Genomic DNA, 25,973 nt, shown 5'->3' on the forward strand with positions numbered 1-25,973 from the left:
AATTAATTGCTGTGATGTGAATAAAAGTAACTTATTTATGTAGAATATTTATACACCGTGGCAAAAAGTCTTAATGACCATAAAAAGGGTCATTTTTATTTATTTTAGAATATAATGTCTCGGTTATTTGGGTGGGATGTGAGTTTTTCAGTGAGATGTCAGTGTTTTCTCTCTCTGTGTGTGTGTGTGTGTGTGTGTGTGTGTGTCAGAGTAAATCCCAGCGGACGCTGAAGCAGCTCGTGACGAGTGAATCCCGGTGTGTTTGTGTCGTGGGTTCAGAAGTCGCTCGCATCGTTTGTCCGTGTCGGTGTGTGTTTGTGTCGGGATCTCAGGAATGAGCTGACATGATTGGGAATCTCTCTCCTCCTCCTGCAGGCACAGACAGCCGTTAATTTGACAATAAATCAGCGGTGTTCAGCGAGGGACGGATTAACGACAGCGGCCGCAATTAATTGCGCTCGTTTATTTGGAGTGGCACGTCGGCGTTTGAACGCGTGTCATAATTAAAGCCCTGCAGGACCGTGATGTGGTGTTACGGAGTCGATGGCTTAAGTGGCGTTTTAGAGTCCCATTTAAACTCCAAACAATGGCTAATGTGCCGTAATTATCCCATAATAAAGTGTAAGTGTCTCTTATAGAGCAATAACAGTCCCGCGGAGAGACGAGGAGGAGGGTTGTGAGAGAGGAAGAAGCTTCACACATCAATTAAGAGCCTGACAGATCCTGAGGAGACGCGATGAAGAGCAGAACCTCACACACACACACACACACACACACACACACACACACACAGTCATTGAACAGCATTTCTGTAGTTACACAAATAGGCCTAAGTCAAGTCACCTTATTTTTATAGTGTGGAAGCCTGTTCTGTACTCTGAATAGCGGGATATGAATTTGGAATTGCAAGATATGAATTCAGGATTGCGGGATATGAACTCAGAATTGCGAGATATGAACCAAGGATTGCAGGATGTGAATTCAGAATTGTGGGATATGAACTCGGAATTATGGGATATGAACTCGGAATCGCGGGATATGAACTCAGAATTGCAAAATATGAACTCGGAATTGCAAGAAATTAACTCAGAATTGCAGGATGTGAATTCAGAATTGCGAGATATGAACTCGGGATTGTGGGATATGAACTCGGGATTGTGGGATATGAACTCGGGATTGTGGGATATGAACTCGGGATTGTGGGATATGAACTCGGGATTGTGGGATATGAACTCAGAATTGCAGGATGCGAATTCAGAATTGCGAGATATGAACTCAGGATTGTGGGATATGAACTCGGAATTGTGGGATATGAACTCAGAATTGCGAGATATGAATTTGGGATTGTGGGATATGAGCTCGGAAGTGTGAGATATAAACTCGAATTGTGGGATATGACCTCAGGTTTGCGAGATATGAACTCGGGATTGTGGGATATGAACTCGGGATTGTGGGATATGAACTCGGAATTGTGGGATATGAACTCAGAATTGCAGGATGCGAATTCAGAATTGCGAGATATGAACTCAGGATTGTGGGATATGAACTCGGGATTGTGGGATATGAACTCGGAATTGTGGGATATGAACTCAGAATTGCAGGATGCGAATTCAGAATTGCGAGATATGAACTCAGAATTGCAGGATGCGAATTCAGAATTGCGAGATATGAACTCAGGATTGTGGGATATGAGCTCGGAAGTGTGAGATATAAACTCGGAATTGTGGGATATGAACTCGGGATTGTGGGATATGAACTCGGGATTGTGGGATATGAACTCGGAATTGTGGGATATGAACTCAGAATTGTGGGATATGAACTCGGGATTGTGGGATATGAACTCGGAATTGTGGGATATGAACTCAGAATTGCAGGATGCGAATTCAGAATTGCGAGATATGAACTCAGGATTGTGGGATATGAGCTCGGAAGTGTGAGATATAAACTCGGAATTGTGGGATATGAACTCAGGTTTGCGGGACAAGAATTCAGAATTGCGGGAAATTAATTCGGAAATGTGAAACTATAAATAATCATATTTTGCAGGATACGATTTTCATTCTATGTCTCTAAACACCTACGTTCAAATGTCAAACTTTAAAATGAGCTTCTGATGGATTTTGAATGTTTGATGTTTTCCGGTAACCGGTTTCAGTTTGGCAGCTGCTGTGTGTCAGTGAGTTTCAGGTGTGATTACACTGCTGCTTCATTTATAAGGTTTGCACTTGAACTACTTTAATATGAAAATCTCCTTTTGAGTTCTTCAGTTTGTATCTAAAGCTAATGGACAGTTTACTTTTAGTATCATTTAAAATTAAATGTGGAACATCTTTGCTTTTACTCAAGTGTGTTTTTTTTTTCGAGATACTGGAGGGTTTTCCTCAGTGCTCATGTTTGAAGTGTATTTTCTGTGTACGCTTGACTCCCAGCAAACATTTTTGTTTGTTTACACCTGAGCCGAGACACTGAACACACACACACACACACACACACACACAGACACAGCAGATTTTCACACTGAAGTCTCAGCTGTGACCAGCAGCTCGAGGAGCTGTTCTCACCTCTCACACACACACACACTCAAAACACTCAAACGTGTGTGTGTGATGCAGCTGGAGGACAGAACTGACATATTGCGCTGCTTCAAGATGTATTGTCTTCAGAGCTGGGTAGTAACTGATCTGGATTATGTAATCAGATTTCAAAAAATATGTACTTGTAATTACATTACATTTTAAATGCGCACAGATTACAGTTAATATGTATGGATTACATGATTACATTTCACACTACCCAGGTTAAAATAAAGGTGCATCTCCATAACGTACTTAAAGTGCTCTATTTTCACGCACTAATTTTGTCCTTAATATACTAAAAATGATTCTTCTTAAGATGATCTCAAAATTAGTGCGTGAAAATAGAGCGCTTTAAGTACATTATGGAAGTGCACTTTTTTTTCACCTGGGAATGGCAGTAAATTATTCATCATTTATTGACTCACCTCAATTCTCTTTGTTTCTTCAAAATTGTTCTTTCTAAATGAATCTACCACTTTTATATACATTTGGACGGTCTTCCAGCAGTTTTTGTGTAATTGCACATGCCTTCCACTTCTCAGCTACAGTTACAGAAAATCAACACATTTTAATTACTATTTCAATTAACACTCAATGTGTGATTTAACCTGGACTTTGTCTTTATAAATGACATGAATCTTTGCATTGTAGTGTGTTTTAAAAACATTATATCCATGTATGCGTGCCAAACTGACTGCATCAGTGTGTTCAAATTAGTTTTAATTTTGAGAATTATATATCTACTGATTATTAATGTGTCTTTGAATCCAAAATATAACAATATTTTAACAGCGTATTTGCATCTTCACTGTTCTCTGTCAGTTAATCTAAAAGTAATCCAAAAAGTAGTCTGACCTAATGCGTAATCCAAACTATAGTCCTAACTACAATTTTCATGTAATTTGTAATCAGTATTGGTAAGTAAGTTATCTACCCAGTCTTATTAAACAGAACCCTGTAGAACACCACTGAATGAAGAATGAAACATATGTCAGACAAAAACACTGTAACAGTGTCATAGACAATGATTTCGTTGCAAAAAGAGTCACTTGAACATTCTGCTGAATATCTCATGATGTGATTGACTGAAGAAAACCGCTGGTGAGTGAATGTTCACTGAATCATTATTGTTCGGTGTTATTATTTTTTTTAAACTGACTGCGAGTTTCCTTTATTTCAGAGTTTCTAAATATGTTCATCTATTTTTGACTGTACATCTTCATTGATTGGATTTCATGCTGCTATTACAATCACAGTTACAGGTGAATGCAGGCAAGTTAAATAATGTTTGAAATGACTTTTTTCATAAGTTTGTCTGCAATTGATAACTGAATAATTGTTAATGGCACACATTAATTCACTACATCCTTACATGGTCCAGAATTCATCAAGATGCTCGACTTTGACTTGTAATTGTAAAGGGACAACAGCCACAATTTCAGCACAAACACTAGAGATCAAAACACAAGCTAATTGGCGTCTCTGGTTCCTAGATATTTTTTCTTTAAAAACAAACATCTAAAAATATACAAACATACCCAACACTGTTGATATGCAACAAAAAGACATAGTTAAAATATAAAGCTTTCAAATTGATAAATTATTTAGCAATAAATATAAGTTGAGCATCTTAAAATATATATTTTACATATACATATATACAGTGTATGTGTGTGTGTGTGTGTGTGTGTGTGTATATATATATATGTATATATGTATATATGTATATGTATGTATATATGTATATAAGACCTCAGATGCAAAAACCTCTCAAGTCCATCTGAGAATTTTCTTTTAAATGAGCATTTTTATCAGGCTTCTGTGAAAGGCATTCAATAACTGACTATAAGTGAAAGTGCTGAACCTAAACATAGGAGCCAGATAAAAATGCTCATTTAAATAAAAAATACAAAAATCTCAGACAGACTTGGAGGTTTTTCATCTGAAGTCTTCATAGATAGTCGTTTCAGCTCATGTGTATATCAGAGCAGAATATGCATAACATCATATATGTATTTGTTTATTTCTGTGATTGTTGCTGTTGTAGTTATCTGTGCTTGTATTGTGGGACGGTCTGAGGTGTTTCGCTGTCTCATGCTCACTGTGTGTGTAGATTGCCTTCGGCCTGCAGATGAATAGCGATACAAAGAATAACAAATGGAGGCAATGCAATCATGACGGGTCGCCGCGCCTTCCGCTTAGGTAATGACAGCCCGTGTGTGTGTGTGTGTGTGTGTGTGTGTGATTATGCCTGATGCGCTTCTTCAACCTGCCTGATTACCTGTCAGCATGTGCTGGAGGTCTGACAGAAGCAGCACACACACGCCGCAGGTGAGCAGAGAGAGAGTGTGTGTGTGTGTGTGTGAGAACGCAGAGAGACGAGGAGCGTCTCCTTTATTGAAGCACTGGATGTGTGTCGGTACCCAGCTGTGCAGAGGACAGGAGTGATTGCTGCTAGATAGCATGCATTATTCTCACTATGCACACAATTCTGCCTCCTAATGTCCCACAAATATGCCCACAACAAACTTACAGGCTTTTCTAAAGGGCTGCAGGAATTTGGTTTTCGATGGCTGGACAAAGACGGCGAACGTTTGTGTTCCCAAACAAATAAAGACTCAAACTGGGACGCGTGTCACAAACACATTCCATTCTCATGCTATTTTAGAGAAGAGTTCAGCCAGAAATGAACATTTTGTGAGATCAGTTGAGAATCAAATCGCGATGCATCGGCACACGTCATATGTGAATGCATACAGATGCGATTTTCATAGTAAATTCGGCTTTGTTTCTCACACAAATCTATCGTGTGACTTTATACGTTTTGGAATATGGCATATAAGTCATATGGACCATATTTTATGGTGTTTTTGTGTGTCTTTTGTTTTTACTACTGAAGAAATAAACAGAAATGAACGGTTCCTTCATGGCTTAAAAAAACATCTTTCTTGTGTTGGGGTTTGCATGAATATATCTTTATTCACAGACCTTTTCACGAAGCAGGACATAAAGACATCAGAAAACAAATATTCCAAAAGTACTCTTCTTCTGGCTAGAGAAGACAATCCCAGAATGCCTTACAGCGAGATCAGTCAAACAATTTATGCGAGTTAAAAGACAGTCAATTATAAATTTAATTCACGCTAGTGTTGGTATGAAATCATCTAGTAGAAATGGGCTATTTGATTTTTTTTTTTTTTTTTTGTGTGCCATGTATTTTTATGATCATCAACTAAGTTTTAAGGGATATATGTCTTTACATTAGAATGTGTCCTGTTTAATTTTTACTTTTTCTGAGCAAAAAATAATGGCTATCATACATCTTTAACATAATTTACAGAAAACACCCACTCCAATCTATCTATCTATATATATATATATATATATAACATGTCAAAGTTTAGAATGAGAAAAAGTGACTAACAATTCATTTTTACTAATTAATTGTCATTTGAAATCTTTGCCTCAATCCTTTAAACCACTAGTTTTTACCTATTTGACAGCAGGAAGATTTAATTATTTAAAATAGAGTTTAGCATGATCACTTATTCTTTTACAGGTCAGAATAAGTATGGTCTTTCATTTGAACATTAATAGATCTGTAATGCTGAATGATGATGGAACATTATTTCATCCATATTTTGACACTAGTTATTTGAAACATTGAAGAAGACACTTATAATAACTGCCATTTAATAAGCTTTCTTTGTATATAAAATCACTTTTGTAATTTGATGTAGACATGTCCGTATTTGACCCTTATTTTTTTTTTTTAAATGTGTATATACTTTTTTTTTTTTTTTTTTAATGTCTCCAATTAAATGTCTACTTCAATGTTTTAAATAACTTGTGAAAATAAAATGTCAAATAAAAATATGTATTTGTGTGTGTGTGTGTGTGTGTGTGTTCCTAGCTATTAACATAACTGATATCATTTGTTTGCAGTGGCAGCAGGAGCATCCAGGGAGACAGCATTTAGTAAAGTGTGTGTGTGTGTGTGTGTGTGTGTGTGTGTGTGTGTGTGTGCACGCCTGCAGTTCCGCTGAGGTCTTTTAAAAGTCAGGTCCTTCCTTCTTCAGAGTCTCATAGTCTGTGGTGACGGCCACCAACTGTGCAGAGAGAGCGAGAGAATACATTTAAATGTAGTTAGCGTAAATTAAGATCATCAGAATATCATAAAAGACAAAACAACATGCATACAAACAAGAGCACACACACACAGACTGTCTGACAGGTTCTGCTGGCCCTCATTACGTGATCCGGCTCGGTGTTTAGGTTTTTTTTAGAGAAGTGGATTTGAGACTTTTAGGGTTTGTGAACTGATTTAATAAAGGAAATAAATCCAGAATATTTGCATCTTGTCAATGCATGTGCATGTTTACTGATCAATTGTGATGTTAAGAAGTTGAGGGTGCTTTTTAAGGGGTCAGGAGATGCCCATTTTCCACAAGTTGATTTGATTCCTTAGGGTCTTAATGGAAAGTCTATAACATACTTTGCTTAAAATTTCTCAATGGTAGTGTAAAAAACACCCTTTTTACCCTGTCAAAAACAGCTCTGTTCACAGCAAGCCGTTTCGGTGCATGTCCCTTTAAATGCTAATGAGCTCTGCTGACCCCGCCCCTCTCTTCCGTGAGGTGAGCAGTTTTCTGTTAAATTTAACCGCATTAGTCGTGGAACTTGCTAACTAGCACGTTTTTAGGAAAGGCGATTTGCAAAGATTCCTAAAAAACCCTTATACTCGCTGGTTCTGTAGGTGAAGCTGGATCACGAAGGATTTGCACATTCCCTTCAAAAACAAACGTGATCCACTGCATCTTCAACGACTCAGATGTCAGGAGTAAATGATGACTGCTATGTTCATTATTACATCCAACAACAAAACACATCAATCACTTAGGAGACATTCTTGTCTACATCTGCTCCAGTGTCCGACCAATGGTGGACTGTTTACAGATCACTCAGGGCGGGGCTTAGGTTAAACGCTAGTGTCAATCAACAATCGTGGGAGGGGCATGTGCAGAATTACATCACTCTGCCAAGAATCTGAGAATGGCTTGATCTGAGACACTGCTTATGATTTATGGGGATTTAAAAAAATTAAAAATAAATAAAAAGCACTGGGTGGATTTTTATCATTAGGGTGGATGTGTACACACACTGCCAACACACATTTAGACCAGTCATAAGGGTCAGTTTTTCGAAATTGAGTATAATAAATAAAATAAATGTATAAATAAGCTTTCCATTGATGTATGGTTTGTTAGGATCGGACAATATTTGGCTGAGATACAACTATTTGAAAATCTGAGGGTGCAAAAAAATATTGAGAAAATCACCTTTAAAGTTGTCCAAATAAAGTTCTTAGCAATACATATTACTAATCAACAATTACGTTTTGATATATTTACGGTACGAAATTTACAAAATATCTTCATAGAACATGATCTTTACTTAATATCCTAATGATTTTTGGCATAAAAGAAAAATGGATCATTTTGACCCATACAATGTATTGTTTGCTATTGCTACAAATATACCTGCTGCTTATGACTGCTTCTGTGCTCCAGAGTCACATTTATGTTCAAACAACATGTAAAAGTGAATTTTGCATCCGATGACCCCTTTAAGGTGAGTTTGCCGTTCCTCAGTGATCAGATGCACCATTTTCACCTGCTGGACAGAAAACAGCTAAAAACCCCACAATTTTGATGCACAATTCCTGCATTCGTGTTTTTTGTGAAAAGGTCTCGGAGCGTCAGCTTTTATGTGACAGAAAGCATGTTTCTGCTGTGTATGCGTGACAGGAGACACATTCTTCAGCCTCTGTTATTTTATTCTCATATTCTCATTGATCTCTCTCTCTCTCTCTCTCTCTCTCTCTCTCTGCTTCTGTTTCTCACATTATGATTAACGTTGAGACGCCACTGGATTCTTGATTTCTGACCTTTGGCTCCTGTTGAGAATCAAACATGTCGAGCTGTGACCTTTCATGAGCCTGAACGCAAACTTCCCGGAAGAAGGAGAGGAAACTCTTATTTTCTCCATCTGCTTTTGTTAATACTTTCATTAATCGTTGGAGTTGATCAAGATGTTCCAAATGAGAACAAAACATTCTCCCACTGCGATATGAATTATTTCTTCCTTTAGACGTGAACGAACGCTGTCTTTTGCTTGAGACATCTAGAAATGCATCCTTAAAGAGGATCGTGAAAAATGGCCATTTTCCATCTTTATTTTTGCTCTATGTAAAAGACACTCCATTTAAATGGGTAAAAACAGAAGTAAACGCCCACTGCTGTGATTGGCTGACTTCATCACACATAGCCACGCCCTTTTTTTTACATCATGCCATGTGTTTTTATACTCAATGGCAAGCGCTGTGATAGAGCCATATATGTTTGAGCTCAAAGTCTGTTTCAGCATGGGAATTACTTTTGCTTCATTTTTGGTATATAGTTTTAAAAGTATTGTTATTGCTTGTCATATTACAAAAGATGCGTAAGCTGCAGCATTAAGTAAGTTCGCGAGAAAACATTGTTTCTCATTCATTTGCCAGCGGTTAAACATTTATTTTGGTTGCAACTTTTATGCTTAGTTGAAGAAATTTATCATAATCTGTTGTGATTCTAATGTCCAGCTTTGTACTGATTTTAATAGCAACACTCAAACAATGATGCGCTTTAAGTCTTAATAGTTTAATTTGGCAGTTTATTACAAACACACTGTAGGATTAAAAATAAATGTATTGCCTGTGTTTCCTCCGAGGACAAAATCTTTGGCACTGCTGAATCTTTCAATAAAAGATATTGTGAAAAACCGGCAGCATGTTTGGAATAATTCAGAAGACAGTGTTGTCAAATGTGAAGAACAAATGGAAACGTTATCTTTCAGTCTCTCAGGCACATCATTAAAATTAAACTTCAGCCATGCATTTCTAATGCTGGAATCTTTAGGAAGGATATGCAGAGTTTTCGAAGGTTCAGTTGGAGTTTGATAGCTTTACTCAACATCTTTATCCAAAAGCAGTTTGGATATTTTAATTGATTGATATGGAAGGCCAACAGGGCCAAAAGTCTTTAAACGGAACACATTGAATTTGTGGATGCCCTGTTCATCCACATTAATGGTATATGTATATACCAACATAACATTGTCACATATATAAATATAGTCTAAAAAAAATAGCAATTTTATTTGTTGCTGTCCTTGTTTTCTCATTAACGTGGACAAACAGTGCATGTTGACAGTCAAATTTCATGTGTTCCTTTTAAAGACTTTTGACCCTGTCCACCTTCCATACTGACTTATGATTGATAGATATGGAAGGCCAAAGGGTCTTTAAACAGAACACAAAAATTTTGTCTGTTTGTCCATGTTAACACAGCAATTTTGAACATGCTTCTTTTGTATGTGTAGGCATACAAATTATGGCAGGGTTCTGAAACTTGCATATGTTTTTATTGTAGAGTAACCTGTCATATGTGTAAATATCACAAGCATTTTGATTCCATTTGACTCCATTTACAACCCCTTTAAAGTGCCCCTATTATGGCTTTTTGAAAATGAGTTTTCATGCAGTGAATGAAAACATCCTGCCAAGTTTTAAATCTGAAAGTGCACCGTGTATAAGGTTATTGTCTCTCAAAAGAAAGAGTCGACTCTGAATCATTGAAACGAGTCGTTTTTTAAAACGAATCCCAAGCTGTTTTATGTTGACATCAACATGAAACATTAGCATATTGCTGCCCACTTGTTGGTCTTTTCGTGTTGGTTTGAATGAAAATGCAAATTCATTCTTTGCCACTAGGTGCCACTTTTAAAAAGTAAAAAATTTAACGCTCCTCGGTAACGCTGTACACAAAGCAGCACTGCGCTCACAAACACTGCTTTATCAGGCATTACTGGCTAGATGAGATGAAAATGAGACCAATCACTGCAGATTAGCGTCACGCAAAGGAGGGGTTTGGAAAAATGAATCGTTGAGCGAATCGTTTGGGAGACATTGAGCAAGTAAGGTAAAAATAAATGCATATTATAAGACAATGAAAGTGTTTTTTGACCTTGCATGCATGTCAAGCTGTTGTTGGGGACTCCCAAAACCAAAATATGAATCTTTCATTACCCATAATAGGGGTACTTTAAATAGTCGCCATTTTCGAAACCCTCCAATCGTACTGTTTGCTCAAACGTGTTTGCAAGCATGCAGCTCCTGTCACGCATGCGACAGATGAATCTGGGCTGATCCGGGAACAGCGGGGGTGACGGGTCTGTGATGGATCTGTCTGCGCTGTCAGTCTGCAGCTGATCACAGAGCAGTCGCTGGGCTGTTTACCTTGTACTGATAGGTCGGGCCGAGATTGTTCCACGGTTCAGGGTTATTCTTCCTGTCCCAGCTGACAGAATGAGGGTAAGGCCAGACCGGAGAGAAAGAGAGAGCGAGTGAAAACAGAGCAGTGGAAGGAGGAGGAGCGGCGGTAAAGGAGGGTAATTATCAGGTGGAGGTGACGGAGGCCAGTTATTTGGCAACCTCCCAACGTTCATTAAGCAAAGTTTGTTTCTCACAGAGAAGAATGAACACACAGCAAACTAAACAAACACATGGTTATGATTTTACCACGGGTTAGAAGTGTTCTTAGCCCCATTACTGTGGCAAAATCACTAATGAACAGCCTCAAGTGGCATTTTTAAATCATGAAAACAGCAGTGTGCCTTCAATGTTCAATAAATTGTGACATTTATTAATAGTAATCAGTATAAAATATTCTTTTGTGCAGTAAACAGTCTGGTTCGTGCATTTTCTCCATATACAGAAATTGATGTTTAACAGTAACTTAAAAATCATCAAAGACAGACCTGCATGTTGTGAGCTCCAAGATTGTTAATTATCTATGCTTTTGTTGAAGCCAATCATTTACATTATTTGAACTTATTTTTAAAATAATCATGTTTAACCCCATACAGCTATATGTGTGGGAGGTTTTTTTTTGTTCTTGTTGTATAGTGTGTGTGTGTGTGTGTGTGTGTGTGTGTATATATATATATATATATATGTGTATATATATATATGTGTGTGTGTGTGTGTGTGTGTGTGTATATATATGTGTATATATATATATATGTATATATATATATGTATATATGTGTGTGTGTGTGTGTGTGTGTGTGTGTGTATGTATGTATGTATATGTACGTATGTATATGTGCGTGTGTGTATTTTTTTTATATATACAAAATTATATCAAAATATACAAAAAAAAAAATGGGTAAAAAATATTTGTCAAGATATGTTTCAAAATATATTTATATAAATATATTTTCTACCAATATATTTGTGGTCTTTTTTCTTTTTCTTTTTTGAATTTTTGATTTTTTAAATTATATTTAAAAAATATAAATTTATAAAAGTATTTAAAATTATATTTTGGCCTCCATATATTTCAGTCCAACAAAAATACATTCACATGTCACATGTGAAGAAAAAACGTGTTGTCTGTAACACGTGTGAATATAACACAGTCTGTGTTTCACCAGCGCACGTTACATGTTACACTGCACTGTTACAATGTTAAAGTAGCAGCACACAAAAATATCAAAATATGATATCATGTGACTGATTGTCTTGTGGTTTTTAGGTTTAGGTTTAGTAGTGAGGAGCACAAACATTCAAATACTCTGACTTTTTATTTTTGGAACATCTTCCAATAGGAAAACAAGTTTGTAATAGCATGAGGGTGAGTAAATGATGGCAGAATGATTTTCGTGTGAACTATCGCTTAAGTGTGTGTATTTTATTAGTGTTATGCCATATTGTACAGTCAGTGCTCAATAACATGAGCACTGTGTTATAAAATGATGATTTTCTGGGTGTTTTTGTCCGTCTCAGTGATTCTCTGCTGGTCTGATCTGGTCTCATCTCACCTGACGTAAGGTCCACGAGCCAGTCGGATCAGATAGAGAAAAGCTCCGCTCACTCCCGCAGACATGAAGAGGAACTGAGGGATGAGCTGAAAGAGCACAAGACGATCACCAGTCATCAGCGTAAGTGTGTTACTCAAGTCAGATTTATTATTTGTATAGCGCTTTTCAAAATACACTGTTGAAGCAGATTTACAGAAAAACATTGTTACTTTTTATATCATCTTAATGTCTTCAGGCCTTATAGCCACATTTAGCAGAGCTGGGAGATAATATAGCTTACATTTTTAACAATATAAACAATCGTGCAGCAACATCTCAACAACATTTACACTGACGCTTTTATGCAAAGAGATTTGCATTGCGTTCAAGGTGTACAAGTTAACAGTTCATTCTTTCTCTGGGATTCGAACCCATGATATTGGTGTTGCACGTGCCATGATCCACTTTTTGAGCAACAGTAATGCTATACCCTAAACCTAAAAATTAATTGCACTGTCAACATGTTTATAGCTACAGTAGATAGATCTATATTCCTATAAAACACTGTGCTTGCAATGGCAAGGTCCTAGGTTCGATTCCCAGAGAATGCATGAGCTGATAACATGTTTACCTTAAATGCAATGCAATGTAAGTTGATTTAAGGGCCTGCCAAATGCATAAATGTAGATATATAGCTTTCTAGTAGCATTCCTCAAACAGTAGAGCGTAGTGCATGCAACGCCAAAGTCATGGGTTCGATTCCCAGGGAATGCATGAACTGATAAACTGTATAAATTGAACGCAATGTAAGTCGATAAAAGAGTCAGCCAAATGCATAAATGCAGATATCTAGCTTTCCTGTAGCGTTCCTCAAATAATAGAGCATGGGTTCAATTCCCAGGGAATGCATTTCTGAACCTTGAATGCAATGTGTGTGGCTTCGGACAGAATTGTCTGCTAAATGAATAAATGTAAATGTAGATATATAACTTTCCTGTAACATTCCTTGAAGAGTTAAAAACCCCACTAGCAATGTCAAGGTCATGGGTTTGATTCCCAGTGAATGCAACTGATAAACTGTATTATGCAATGTAAGTCGATAAAAGAGTCTGCAAAATGCATACATGTAGATATAGCTTTCTAGTTGCATTGCTCAAACAGTAGAACATTGTGTATACAAGTCATGGGTTCGATTCCCAGTGAAAGCATGAACTGATAAATAGCACAACTCGAATGCAGTGTAATAAAAGATAAAAGTTTCTTCCAAATGCATGCATGTAGATCTAGCTTTCCTGTAGCATTCCTCAAACAGTAGAGCTTGGTGCATGCAACGCCAAAGTCATGGGTTCAATTCCCAGAGAATGCATGAACTGAAAAAAAAGCTATGTAAGTTGGCTTTAGATAAAGGTGTCTGCCAAATGCATAAATGTAAATATCTGATTAATGACTCATCTGGTTTAAGTAACTTTAACTTACTCAGCAAGTACTGCTGCTTCATCATTGAGCTGAAAGAGGGAGGAAAGTGCAGGAGACGTGTTACCAGTGCAGTCTGACACGTTTCAGAACGCAACGACGTGTGAAATAAAGCTTGTGCAGTTAGAAGTGTGTGTGTTCATGTACTTGCGTCAAGTAGGTTTCAGGTCTAAATGAACAAACACACACACACTCTCTTTTATATGCATGGAGAGACACTGTGTGTGTCAATCTGGGTTGAGCGGACAAAGACACACACTACTACTACTGTGCGTGTGTGTGTGTGAGACACTCACTCCACTGCCGATCAGACTGAGTGACAGGATCACACACACACACACACACACTGACATCCTACCAGGAGACTTCAGTGTGTGTGTGTGTAAATGATGACAGGGATTAGAATAGAAATACATATTAAAAGAGGAAATGCGAAGCATCAATTTGGATGCCAGAATCGCCACATTTTTTCTGCGTTTGAGAAAGTGAGAGACAGGCAGACACAGACTTAGCCTTATGTTGTCAAAACTGCCTCCTGTAACAGTGATTTGCATAATCCCCCAGGGGTTACTGGGAGATATTCAAATTAGCTTATCAAATATGTTTAAGCGTCGTAAGCCGAGCGCAACATGTGTTTGCTTTGGTTCCTCTCTCATCTCTCAGCTCGACTCGATCCTGACGGGCGTTCTGCGGTCATTTGATGCTCGTGATGTTTTTTAGTGTTTGTCTGATACACACCTGCAGTTATAAGCTCTCTGTAGATGATGATGATTATGATGAAGTTGCACATCAACATTTACTCAATAATAGAGCAGCATTATTATTTTACAATGTCCTTGTTATGTTACATACTTACTTTAGTAATTAGAGTAAATTATGAACAGTTACAAGCAACTAGCTTTAATTCTAACCCTATAGTAAGTACAAGTAGTTAATAAATACTTAAATGTATAATTACACTGTAACAAGGACACCTTAACCTCCTGAGACCCTGCGTCCTCATATGAGGACATTATATTTTAGTGAATTTCTCTGAAACTATACATGTCACGTCTGGACTGAGGGACAAACACAGGATAAGTGGTAACAATCCTCTTTAATAATTCCAAACTGAAATAGCACTCCCACAAAGGGTTCAAAAGACCACATAACACAAGCTCTTCAAACTGAGGAATAATCAATCTTATCTTGGTCCTCCTTTAGGTGATCTTGGCAGGAGGTATGAGGCAGAGTGTTCCAGCAATCCAGAAGGTAGGTAGTGGTGTGAGTAAGGCGTGTAACCTCGAGACCAACCGAAGAGGGATTGAGGTGAGTGTCTAGATATAGTGCTCAGGTAAGTGGAATCAGGTGGTAATCAGGTGACTGTGAGCGGGTGTAGGTGGTTGGTGTGGTGGGTGGATCTGTGACAGTACCCCCTCCCCCACGGGCGTCTCCTGGACCGACAGCGAGGACGACCACGTCCTCTGGGAGCAGGGCGATCGGGTGTGACAGATGAAAGTCGGAGAGAAGGGATGGATCCAGAACATCCTCTCTGTCCACCCATGACCTTTCCTCAGGGCCAAACCCCTCCCAATCTACCAAATACTGGAGTCGGCCACCCCGCCGTCGGGAGTCTAGGATCTCTTTGACTCTGTAGATGGTCTCGTTGGGATTGGCTTCGGGAGGAGGTGGTACCTCGGGCTCTGTGGAAGGAGGGAGAATGGGATTAGTGAACGGTTTTAATAGGGACACATGGAAGGTCGGTGAGATACGGTAGGTATCTGGAAGCTGCAGTTCGTAAGTGACTTCATTGATTCTCCTTGTTACCGGGAATGGACCTACGTAACGGGGACTCAGCTTCCTGCAGGGCAGACGGAGATGAATATCCCGAGTGGAGAGCCAGACTCGGTCACCTGGTTGGTACACGGGTGTGGTGGTACGATGGGCATCAGCATAGTCTTTATGTCTCCGTACTGCCCGCTGGAGATGGACATGTGCTGAGTCCCACACCCTCTCGCTCTCACGGAACCGCCGGGACTTCTGAGGGCTCTCCAGTCCAGGAAAAGAGTGGCGGTTGAAACCAGAGTACGCACTGAAATTGTGTAAGCCCGAGTTCTGTGCGTACTCGGCCCAGAGCAGATACTGGCTCCAGCTGTCTTGGTGTCGGTGGCAGTAAGTGCGGCGATAACGCCCGATCTCCTGGATTCTGTGTTCGGTCTGGTCATTGGTTTGAGGGTGATAACCTGAGGAAAGGCTGACAGACACTCCTAGCAGGCGGAAGAAGCCATGCCAGACCCGGGAGATGAATTGAGGCCCTCTATCCGAAACGATATCTTCAGGGGAGACCAAAGTTTCGAAAGACCTGTTGGAAGAGGGCTTTGGCGGTCCCTAAGGCAGTGGGTAACCCACGTAGAGGGATTAGTTTGCAGGCCTTCGAGAATCTATCCACGACGACCGGTAAGCGGCGTGGAGTGGATGTGATGGCACAGACCGAACAGCTCTTGACGTAACGGGCGACATCTTGGGCCATGCTGGGCCACCAGTATCTGTTCCGGAGAAGCGAGAGGGTTCGTTGGCTGCCTGGGTGACCTGATCCCGGAGACATGTGGATGGAGTCCAGCAGGGTGAGACGTAAGGTGGTAGGTACGTACTGCTTCCCTTCTGGACCTCCCGGCGGAGCGGGTTCTGTCAGAGTGGCAGCACGGATTTGATCATTCACCTTCCATACAATAGGACATGCGAACACAGTGGGTGAGAGAATGGGTTCAGGGTTCTCAGGTGATGGATCAGGTTGGTGAAGGCGGGATAGGGCATTGGAGGAGAGAGGTCAGGGGAGCCGAAAGGTGACTGTAATGGGCGATGAAGCGACGATAGAAGTTCGCAAACCCCAGAAATCTTTGTAGCTCTTTAATGGTGGTTGGAAGCGGCCAATTTCTTACGGCGTCCACTTTGGTAGGATCCATCTGCACTCCCTCAGCGTCTATGATGTAACCCAGAAAGTGAATTGTGGTCTGGTGAAACTCGCATTTCTCAAGTTTGAGATTCAGGTGATGTTGACGGAGGCGCTGGAGTACCTGGGAGACATGTCTTTGATGTTCTTCGAGATTGGGTGAGTAAATGAGGATGTCATCTATGTAGATGAGTACAAATCGATTAAGCATGTCCCGGTAGATTTCATTCATGAAGTTTTGGAAGATGGATGGTGAGTTTGAAAGGCCATACGGCATAACCCGGTATTCATAGTGCCCGGTGGGTGTTATAAAGGCCGTCTTCCATTCATCTCCCTTACGAATGCGGATCAAATTATAGGCGCTGCGGACATAGAGTTTAGTGAAGAGCCGGGCTCCACGGAGTTATTCTAAGGAAGCAGGTACTGGTGGGAGTGGATAGGCGAACTTGAAGGTTTGGGAGTTGAGCGCTCTGCCGCGGGTGAAGCTGAGGGACAGATGAACCCCTGTTGTAACGCCTCCTTGACGTACTCCTCCATGGCAGCGCGCTCCGGGATCGAAAGGGGATAGACACGTCCCTTCGGTAGTTTGGCCCCAGGCAGCAGGTCAATCGCGCAGTCCCTTGACCTATGAGGTAGAAGATGTGTCGCTGCGACCTTGCTGAATACGTCCGGGTAGGTTTGGTAAGCTGAGGGAATCTGGATGGACTTATGGGATACGGGGCTCTCGAGAGTCGTGGAGCAGAGCGTGATGGAGGAAATGGTCTGGTTAGGAACCGGGAGGCCTGTCAGGCACTTCTTGAGACAGGAACTACTCCACCGAAGGATCTCTCCAGAGTTCCAGTGCAGGTCTGGATGGTGTTTGGAGAGCCAGGGCCGTCCTAGGACCACGTCCACAATGGCCTCCTCCAGAATCAGGAAAGAGATTTGTTGCCAATGCGGAGAGTGACCTCCGGAGTGTGGTGACGCACTAACCCCTTCCTCAGCGGTTTGCCTTGAATCGTGGAAATTTGATACGAGGTGTTGCCACGGAGTCGAGGGAGCTGGATTTGGTGGAGACTGATAGAGGAGATGAAGTTTCCCGAGGCACCGGAGTCAATTAGGATTTTGACTGGAAAAGATCGGTTTAGGTATATTATTAGAGCATTACCATGAGGGATATCAGAGACATCAGGGTGGAGATGGACCGTACTCACCGCTGAGCGTGTGGGGCGAGCTGGGCAGGAAGGCAGAGAGTGATCCTTAGACCCACAGTACATGCAGAGGTCTTGGGAGATTCGGTGAGCACGTTCCTCCGACGACAGATGATAACGACCCAGTTGCATAGGTTCAGGTGTTGGTGGAGTATTTCCCGGTGAGGCAGTGGCAGAGGTATTTTCGGTGCGGCAAGCATTGAGATGTTGGGAAATGTGCAGTGACTTCTGTAGGAAACTTTCTAGTCCCACAGTATCATCTATTATCGACATCTGTTGTTGGATGGATGGCTCGAGACCCCGTCAGAATGCTGCTAATAGAGCAGTTTCGTTCCATCCACTGCTCGCTGCCAGAGTGCGGAATCGGACAGTGTAATTGTGAACGGACATATCGGCTTGCCGTAGCTGGAAGAGCTCGTCGTGCACTGAGATGGCAGAAGTAGAGTGACTAAAAACCTCACGGAAGTGGTCGATAAAAGCATCCAGGGATCGCACTATCGGGCTGTGCGAATTCCAGAGAGCTTCAGCCCACTGCAACGCTCTTCCAGACAGCAGTGACATGATGAAGGTGATCTTCGCCCGATCGTTCACAAACTGGTGAGGCTGGAACTCAAAATACAAGGAACACTGGAGCAGGAAGCCACTGCAGGCGGCCGCCTCACCGGAGTAGATCGCAGGTTTGGCCATGGGACATACAGATGTAGAGGGTATGACAGGAGGTGGTTGAAGAGATTCACGGACGGTACGAACCAGCTCGGCGAACGGATCCGGTGGAGTGGGATCTTGAGCCTCCATGATAGTTTTGCTCTGTTTGACAATTTCCTTTTTTGGGGGGGTGGGGGTTGGTCTTCTGTCACATCTGGACTGAGGGACAAACACAGGATAAGTGGTAACAATCCTCGAACTCTTTCAACGCCATTGACGAGATATCTCGTCAATTAAGAGACAACGCTTCCCCGCCATTGACGAGTTTTTACGGCAATCCGTGTTCTAGGTGTATTACGGTAAGGAAAGCCCTAGCGCATGTCCTGAATGAGTTACGGGACTTCCGGGTCTTTAGGGTGCGAATAGAAGACGATCGGCATACATGGAAGGATCAGAGAAAATGTAGATCATATATAGATCATAGCCTATGTAGATCATGCTTTGACCATTTTGAATCTGATCGGGACGATGTAGTCAGTGAGAGAGATGCATTTACAGACACAGAAACATCTGTAGTTATAACCGATCCGTCAATCTGAATAGGGGTGTGTGTGGGCTCTATCTATCTATCTATCTATCTGTCTGTACAGTATATGTATGCATATGTATGTATGTAGCCTGTGTGTGTGTATAATCATATGTATGTATATGTTTGTGTGTGTGTGCGCATGTACAGTACATGCATGTATGTAGCCTGTGTGTGTGTGTGTGTGTGTATAGTCATATGTATGTATATATATATATATATGTAGATATAGTGCTCAGGTAAGTGGAATCAGGTGGTAATCAGTAATCAGGTGACTGTGAGCGGGTGTAGGTGGTTGGTGTGGATGATGTGGTGGGTGGATCTGTGACAACATGCCACAGTTTTTAGTCTGGATGTCCTGTAAAGAGCACATTCAGGGCTCTTCAGAGAGACCAAATATGGATGTTTCACCGTCTCTTCATGGACTTCTTCATTAATGTAGTGATCAAATGTAACACTCTTATGGAAATATGATAATATTTTGTAATTGTCATTTAAATTTGACTAAATTTTAAACTGTCATAAATCAACATCTCAAAATATGACTTTCTGTTACGAAACAGGACATTGTCATGCATGTCCTCAGTTGAGGACACCGGCACTAAAAGAATGTTTATTATGCATTCTGGGGGACACAACAAATGAATAGGGATAGAAAATATATTTCAATATTCCTGTGAAATATTATATATTATTATGAAAATCTTGTCAATTATTTCTCCCATTATTATACTTCTTTTTTCATTACGTTGCCCCAAAAACACATTAATATGCAAATTAGATACAGTTTATGGATACATTGTATATAATGGGAAAACCCTTTATGAAATATTTCACACATATTTTGCTTAAAGAAAAATGGTATATCAAATCATTCTGTTACAACAGTTCAGAATAATCTTTATACAAAGTTTGGTATAAAAAAAAATCCTGAAACCTAAAAATGTATTGGTCATGTCTGTTTTTTTTTGTTTGTTTGTTTGTTTTTTTGGAGTCATAGCATAACATATGAATGAAATATATACAGTATATATATATATATATATATGCTCTAAACAATGTAATGACAAAAAAACTAAATTTTTCCTAAAAAAAAAAGAAAATCCAATATTTCTTATATTAGGGCTATTTCTAAGTTTAGTATGTAATTATATAATTACACTGTAACTAGGACTCTTTAAAATAAAGTGTAACTGAATTATTTATTCTTTATAGTTTATATTTTGATTTTTAATTAGTTTTTGCTTGTTTTGTTTTTTTATAAATGACCTTTTTTAGTTTTAGTCTTCACAGCGCTGCAGTCTTTTAATACAGTGTATGAATAAATGGGAACATTGATTGAAAATAATTTTCTCTGTAATTTGTTTGCATTGTTTTGCACTTTTTTGTTTATCACAATTACCTTCTTTACCCTCCTGCTGAGCGCTTTATTTAAAATGATAATATTTTTTGATGATTTCAGGTGTTTTTCTCTGAGGATATGAGCAAAGGTGATAATATGAACACATCTGCTTTGCTCCTCTGCTCTTCTCATGAGTGTCATATTCAGCGATCACACTTTTGAGTGAGGAAAACGACAACTTTCTTATGTATTTGTGAAGTCACACTTAGTTAGTGACTGTAACACCTGTGTGATGGCCGAGAGAGAGAGAGATAGACAGCTTTAACAGCATCTGCTGCAACATCTGCTCCTGACCTGCAACAACTCAGAGACATTATAGACTTTATACAGCAGCCGCTGAACTAAGAGTTTTCTATCCTTTAGTCAAATACAGCCTACTGTACGCTCACAGAAAGAGAGAGTCTTTGCTATGAAAGTAGATGGAATCTAGAAGCCTGGTTCTGCTACAGAATTAAAAATAAACAATTTTATTTTTTTAAAACTCATAATTGCGAGATGCAATCTCTTGCCATTCCAACTTTATATCTTGTGAGTCTGACTTTTTATTTTCTCAAGTTTACATCTTGCATTTTTGACTTTTCTCACATTTCTGACTTTTTTTTGGAACTGCATGATATAAACTCTTTGAAAAGATTCAAAGTGCAGTATATAAACCCAGAATCCTGATGGACTTTCTCCTAATTATATGTTTATATCTCACAACTGTGACTTTATTTCTGTGACTGTAACTGTGAGTTTACATCTTGCAATTCTGTTTTGTGTGTGTGTGTGTGTGTGTGTGTGTGTGTGTGTGTGTGTGTGTGTGTGTGTGCATGTGTGTGTGTGTGTGTGCGTGTGCATGTGTGTGTGTGTGTGTGTGTGTGTGTGTGTGTGTGTGTGTGTGTGTGTGCACGCGTGTGTGTGCGTGTGTGTGTTCCGTCCACCACAGATTAAAAAAATAAAAAAGGTAATTACAACTTTTAATCTCACAATTGAGTTACAAACAATTGCTTGTTAGCACCTTGCAATTCTGACTAATATATCAGAATTCTGACTTATTTATATCTTGTAATACTGAAAAGTCATAATTGAGAGAGAAAAAGTAGCAAAAACTTTTTATTTATTTATTTATTTTCTGTGGCAGGAACAAATTTCCATAAATCTAAATGTTAAAATAAAGACTGCAAAAATTACTTTCTCAATCTGTATGTTTGTCCTGTTTCCAGTAAAATATCTAAACATCCTAAAGTTACACACTAGTTTACATCCAGCAAAATTTTGTGGCATTTATGCAAGCAAGCAAACAAACAAACAAACAAATAAATAAATAAATAAAGCTTATATATATATATATATATATATGTTTTGTTTTGTTTTTTAATTTTGCAGGGGTTTTTTGTTTGTTGTTGTTGTTTTTTTTTTTTTTTGCTCATTAAAGAAAACCCCTTCACATCATATTATTTACAGGCCTCTGAAAGAAAGAATAAGCTGAAGATGCAGAGGCCTGTAAAAGATACAGACATAATACTACAAAATCACTTTTAATATCTGTTACTGTTAAACACACTGGCAGTTTAACACGGTTCGGTGGTGTTTGCGTAACAGCCATTCATTTGGTTTTGGTAACCTGCCAAACAAACGACATGAATCTGGGTCATCACACGCTCATTGTCAGTAATAGAGCTATTGTTTCAGCAAACAATGTCTGTGACACTCATTTTGAGATGTGTTTATAATAAACATTAAATGGAACGTCAATAAAAGCTCTTCACAAACCTCACCTGTTCTCAGAAAAACAAACTACTACAACGCAGAATCACAATAGAGAGCGTGACGCTGCAGTCATTTAAGGGTTTCTCGTTTTTTACTGATGGAGGAATTGTGATGCTGAAGGTCAGGAGTAAATGTCAGATGAGGTTAAACTCACCCCGGGATGTTTCCTCGCCTGCTGGTACATCGTTCTGAACATCTTCATCTTCCACAACACAGCGACAGTGAACAGTAAATGTGGCTAAAAGTGAGAACAAGTGTGGACTGTTAGTTGTGTGAGAGGGTCAGTTGTGATCCAATCAACTGACCACTAACCCAGTGACGACACAGTATCATCTGACAGACAGACCCCTAGTAAAACAAAAAGTTATATGTGACCCTGGACCACAAAACCAGTCATAAGGCTCAATTTTTTAATTGAGATTAATACATCATGTGAAAGCTGAATAAATAAGCTTTGCATTGATGTATGATATTTTTAAAATCTGGAATCTGAGGGTGCAAAAAAATCTAAATATTGAGAAAATCACCTTTAAAGTTGTCCAAATGAAGTTCTTAGCAATGCATATTACTAATCAAAAATTAAGTTTTAATATATTTACAGTAGGAAATTTACAAATATCTTCATGGAACATGATCTTTACTTAATATCCTAATGATTTTTGGCATAAAAGAAAAATTTATAATCTTGACCCATATATTGGCTATTGCTATAAATATACCTGTGTTGCTTATGACTGCTTTTGTGCTCCAGGGTCACATATATTTAAAATACATTTATTTCAAACTAAGTATAGTTCAAATCTATTAGCATATTTACTGACAGATAACTCGAGACTTACTGATATAAAAATTATAATTAAACTTTATTTGGCGTACTACTTGTGCACAATGCACTTTTCCTAATATTAAGTCTAAAATGTGTTTTAATGTCACTTTCTGATGAGGATTGTATGATCTTTGAATAATATCGGTCTTTAAATGCTAAATATTTAAAGTGTATCTGAAGTACAGTTCCACATTATTCAAATATACTAATATATCTCTAATTGGACTTCAGCACTACTTCTGCACAATTAAAGTGCATTAAGTACAAAATTAGTTTAATTTAGCAGACTTTAAGTATACCAGTTTAGTATACTAAAATTACAATTACTCATTTTCATTTAGTTTAACATGATATACCAAAATAACTCAAATTCATTTAATATATATATATAGAGAGAGAGATGTATTAAAAAAGTAATAAAATTGCACAAAAAACTAAATTACTAAAACTTTAAAAATAAAATGAAAGCAGAAATTCTAAAAATAAAAGCTAATTCAAAATATAAACGAAAACCTAGTGAATGAATGATGTATTTATATTATATCTAGTCTCAGTGAGATTAAAAGGTAAAAAACAAGCACACTTCCTTAATGCACTTAAAGTGCTCTAATTTCGTGCACTAATTTTGTACTTAATATACTAAAAATGACCCTTTAGGTCATTTTTTACTCAACTGTGCTATTTTGAGACACCATGAATATGAACTAAAATGCACTTTTAACATACTATCTTTGTATTTAAAAAATGTATTTAGTTACCACTTGTAGTACCATCTTTCATACACTAGCACACTCAAGTGTACATTTTTTAAATACAAAGATAAGTGCATTTTAGTTCATATTCATGGTGTCTCAAAATAGCACAGTTGAGTACACTTAGATGACCTTAAGTTGACTTTAAGAAGTACTAAAGGGTCATTTTTAGTATATTAAGTTCAAAATTAGTGCGTGAAAATAGAGCACTTTAAGTGCATTACGGAAGTGTGCTTGTTTTTCACCTGGGTATATAGTATTGAAGAATATCCAGCTCTCTAAATGGACTGTTTTGCTGTGCCAGTATATTGAAGTTTGCATGTCTTCAGTTAATGTCATTGGAAGGTCTTTGTAACAGAAGGACGAGGCGTCTGGCGTCTTCTGGCACGTTTCAGAGTCTCTGCCAACTAACAGTCTGCCCTGAGCTTTGACCTTTGACCTCGGGGAATAATCACACACCGACAGACTGACAGTAAAAAGCTTCGAGTCAACCCATAACCCATAATCTGATGTCAGCCGCTCTGAAACAGCCCTGTCAGACTCTGATGACATTAAAAGCGGTGATTTATACTTCATTACAGGTGATCCTAAAAACACACTATCATCAGTGCTGGCGGGATTCTCACATGATATTTAGAGTTTAGGAGACTCGACAACAACAAAAAGACCAACTGAGCACCCCAAACAATATTTAGGCCTAAACTTGAGATTTATTTATTTAAATTGCATGTAAAATTTACATCCGTTTGAATCACACAGTGTTAAAATAATGACATTAGGATTATCATACACTGTAAAAGTGATGTTGACTTAACTTAAAAAAATTGAGGAAACCCGTTGCCTTAAAATTTTTAAGTAAATGATAATTAAAAAAATAAGTTAATTGAATTGAATTTTTTAAGTTAAGTCAACTTTCACTTTTTACAGTGGTTACAGGTTTTTTCAGCTGCTTTCACACATTTTCAAAACTTTGTCTCTTTTTTTCAAAACTTTACACACAAATCCAAGAATTGCACACAAAATGCAAAATGCCTCGCATCTCTTGCAAAATGAAGCACTGCATTCAAAATATCACAAACATCTCAAAAGCAAACATTTGCAAACACCTTTGCCTTAATATTAGATTTTTGTGTGTTAATTATGTGTTGTGTTTCGCAAAAAGTGTTTTATGAAATTGAAAACTGAGTCAAAGGCTGATAATCAGTGTATGGTTTTGCAGATTTGGTGTGTGTTTCTGCTGTTTGTGTGTAAAACTAAAACTAAAACCTAAACATTTTCATTACTTGCCATAAAATAAATGTTAACTGAAACTTATTTTACTTCAGCTGGTTCACAAGGCAACATTTCTCATTTTTATTTAGGTTATCTTGATGTACTAAAATAACTCAAATTTAAATGAAATTCATAAAAATTATACAGACATTTAAAACAACCAAAGCTACCTAAAAACTAACAAAACTACTGTAACTAAAATGACAAAAACACAATTACTAAAACTTAAATTAAAAATGACTAAAATGAAAACAAATGCTTAAATGAGAAATATAAAAATTCAATTAAATGTAAAATATTAACAAAAACTATAATAGGATCTCAGTGATACTTAAATAACACTGAAACAAACGCATAAATGAAACAAGCTATATTTCTCCACACACACACACACACACACACAAATCATGGAATAGTTTATTATTAATTATTTTCATCCATTGATTTTATTTAAATAATCATATTTATCGTTTAATTCAAACTGCTTAGAATTAGTATGGATCTGTTGATTGTGAAAAGAATTATATATATATATAGACTGTTATAGAGATGAATATGAATGATAATAATGCATATCTGTCTCCAGATATTACAGACCTCTTGTTGTGAACCAGCAGACCCCGATCATGGAGGGAGCAGAAAATCACACAGGACAGTAAATGACAGAATT

At 38.4% G+C, this 25,973-nt stretch overlaps 1 protein-coding gene across 1 annotated transcript; it reads right to left on the bottom strand.

The window, feature by feature from the left end:
• Window positions 1–6,209: 6,209 nt before the first annotated feature.
• LOC131542776 (cytochrome c oxidase subunit NDUFA4) lies at window positions 6,210–22,721 on the bottom strand. The gene is made up of 4 exons (XM_058779769.1): window positions 22,608–22,721; window positions 12,498–12,583; window positions 10,912–10,972; window positions 6,210–6,685 (listed from the first exon to the last, which is right to left on the bottom strand). Exons 1-4 carry the CDS (start codon window positions 22,653–22,655, stop codon window positions 6,629–6,631), a joined length of 252 nt encoding a protein of 83 aa, XP_058635752.1. The 5' UTR covers window positions 22,656–22,721; the 3' UTR covers window positions 6,210–6,628.
• Window positions 22,722–25,973: the final 3,252 nt, after the last annotated feature.

This window comes from Onychostoma macrolepis, chromosome 06, assembly GCF_012432095.1.
Source record: "Onychostoma macrolepis isolate SWU-2019 chromosome 06, ASM1243209v1, whole genome shotgun sequence".
Classification (NCBI taxonomy): Eukaryota; Metazoa; Chordata; class Actinopteri; order Cypriniformes; family Cyprinidae; genus Onychostoma; species Onychostoma macrolepis.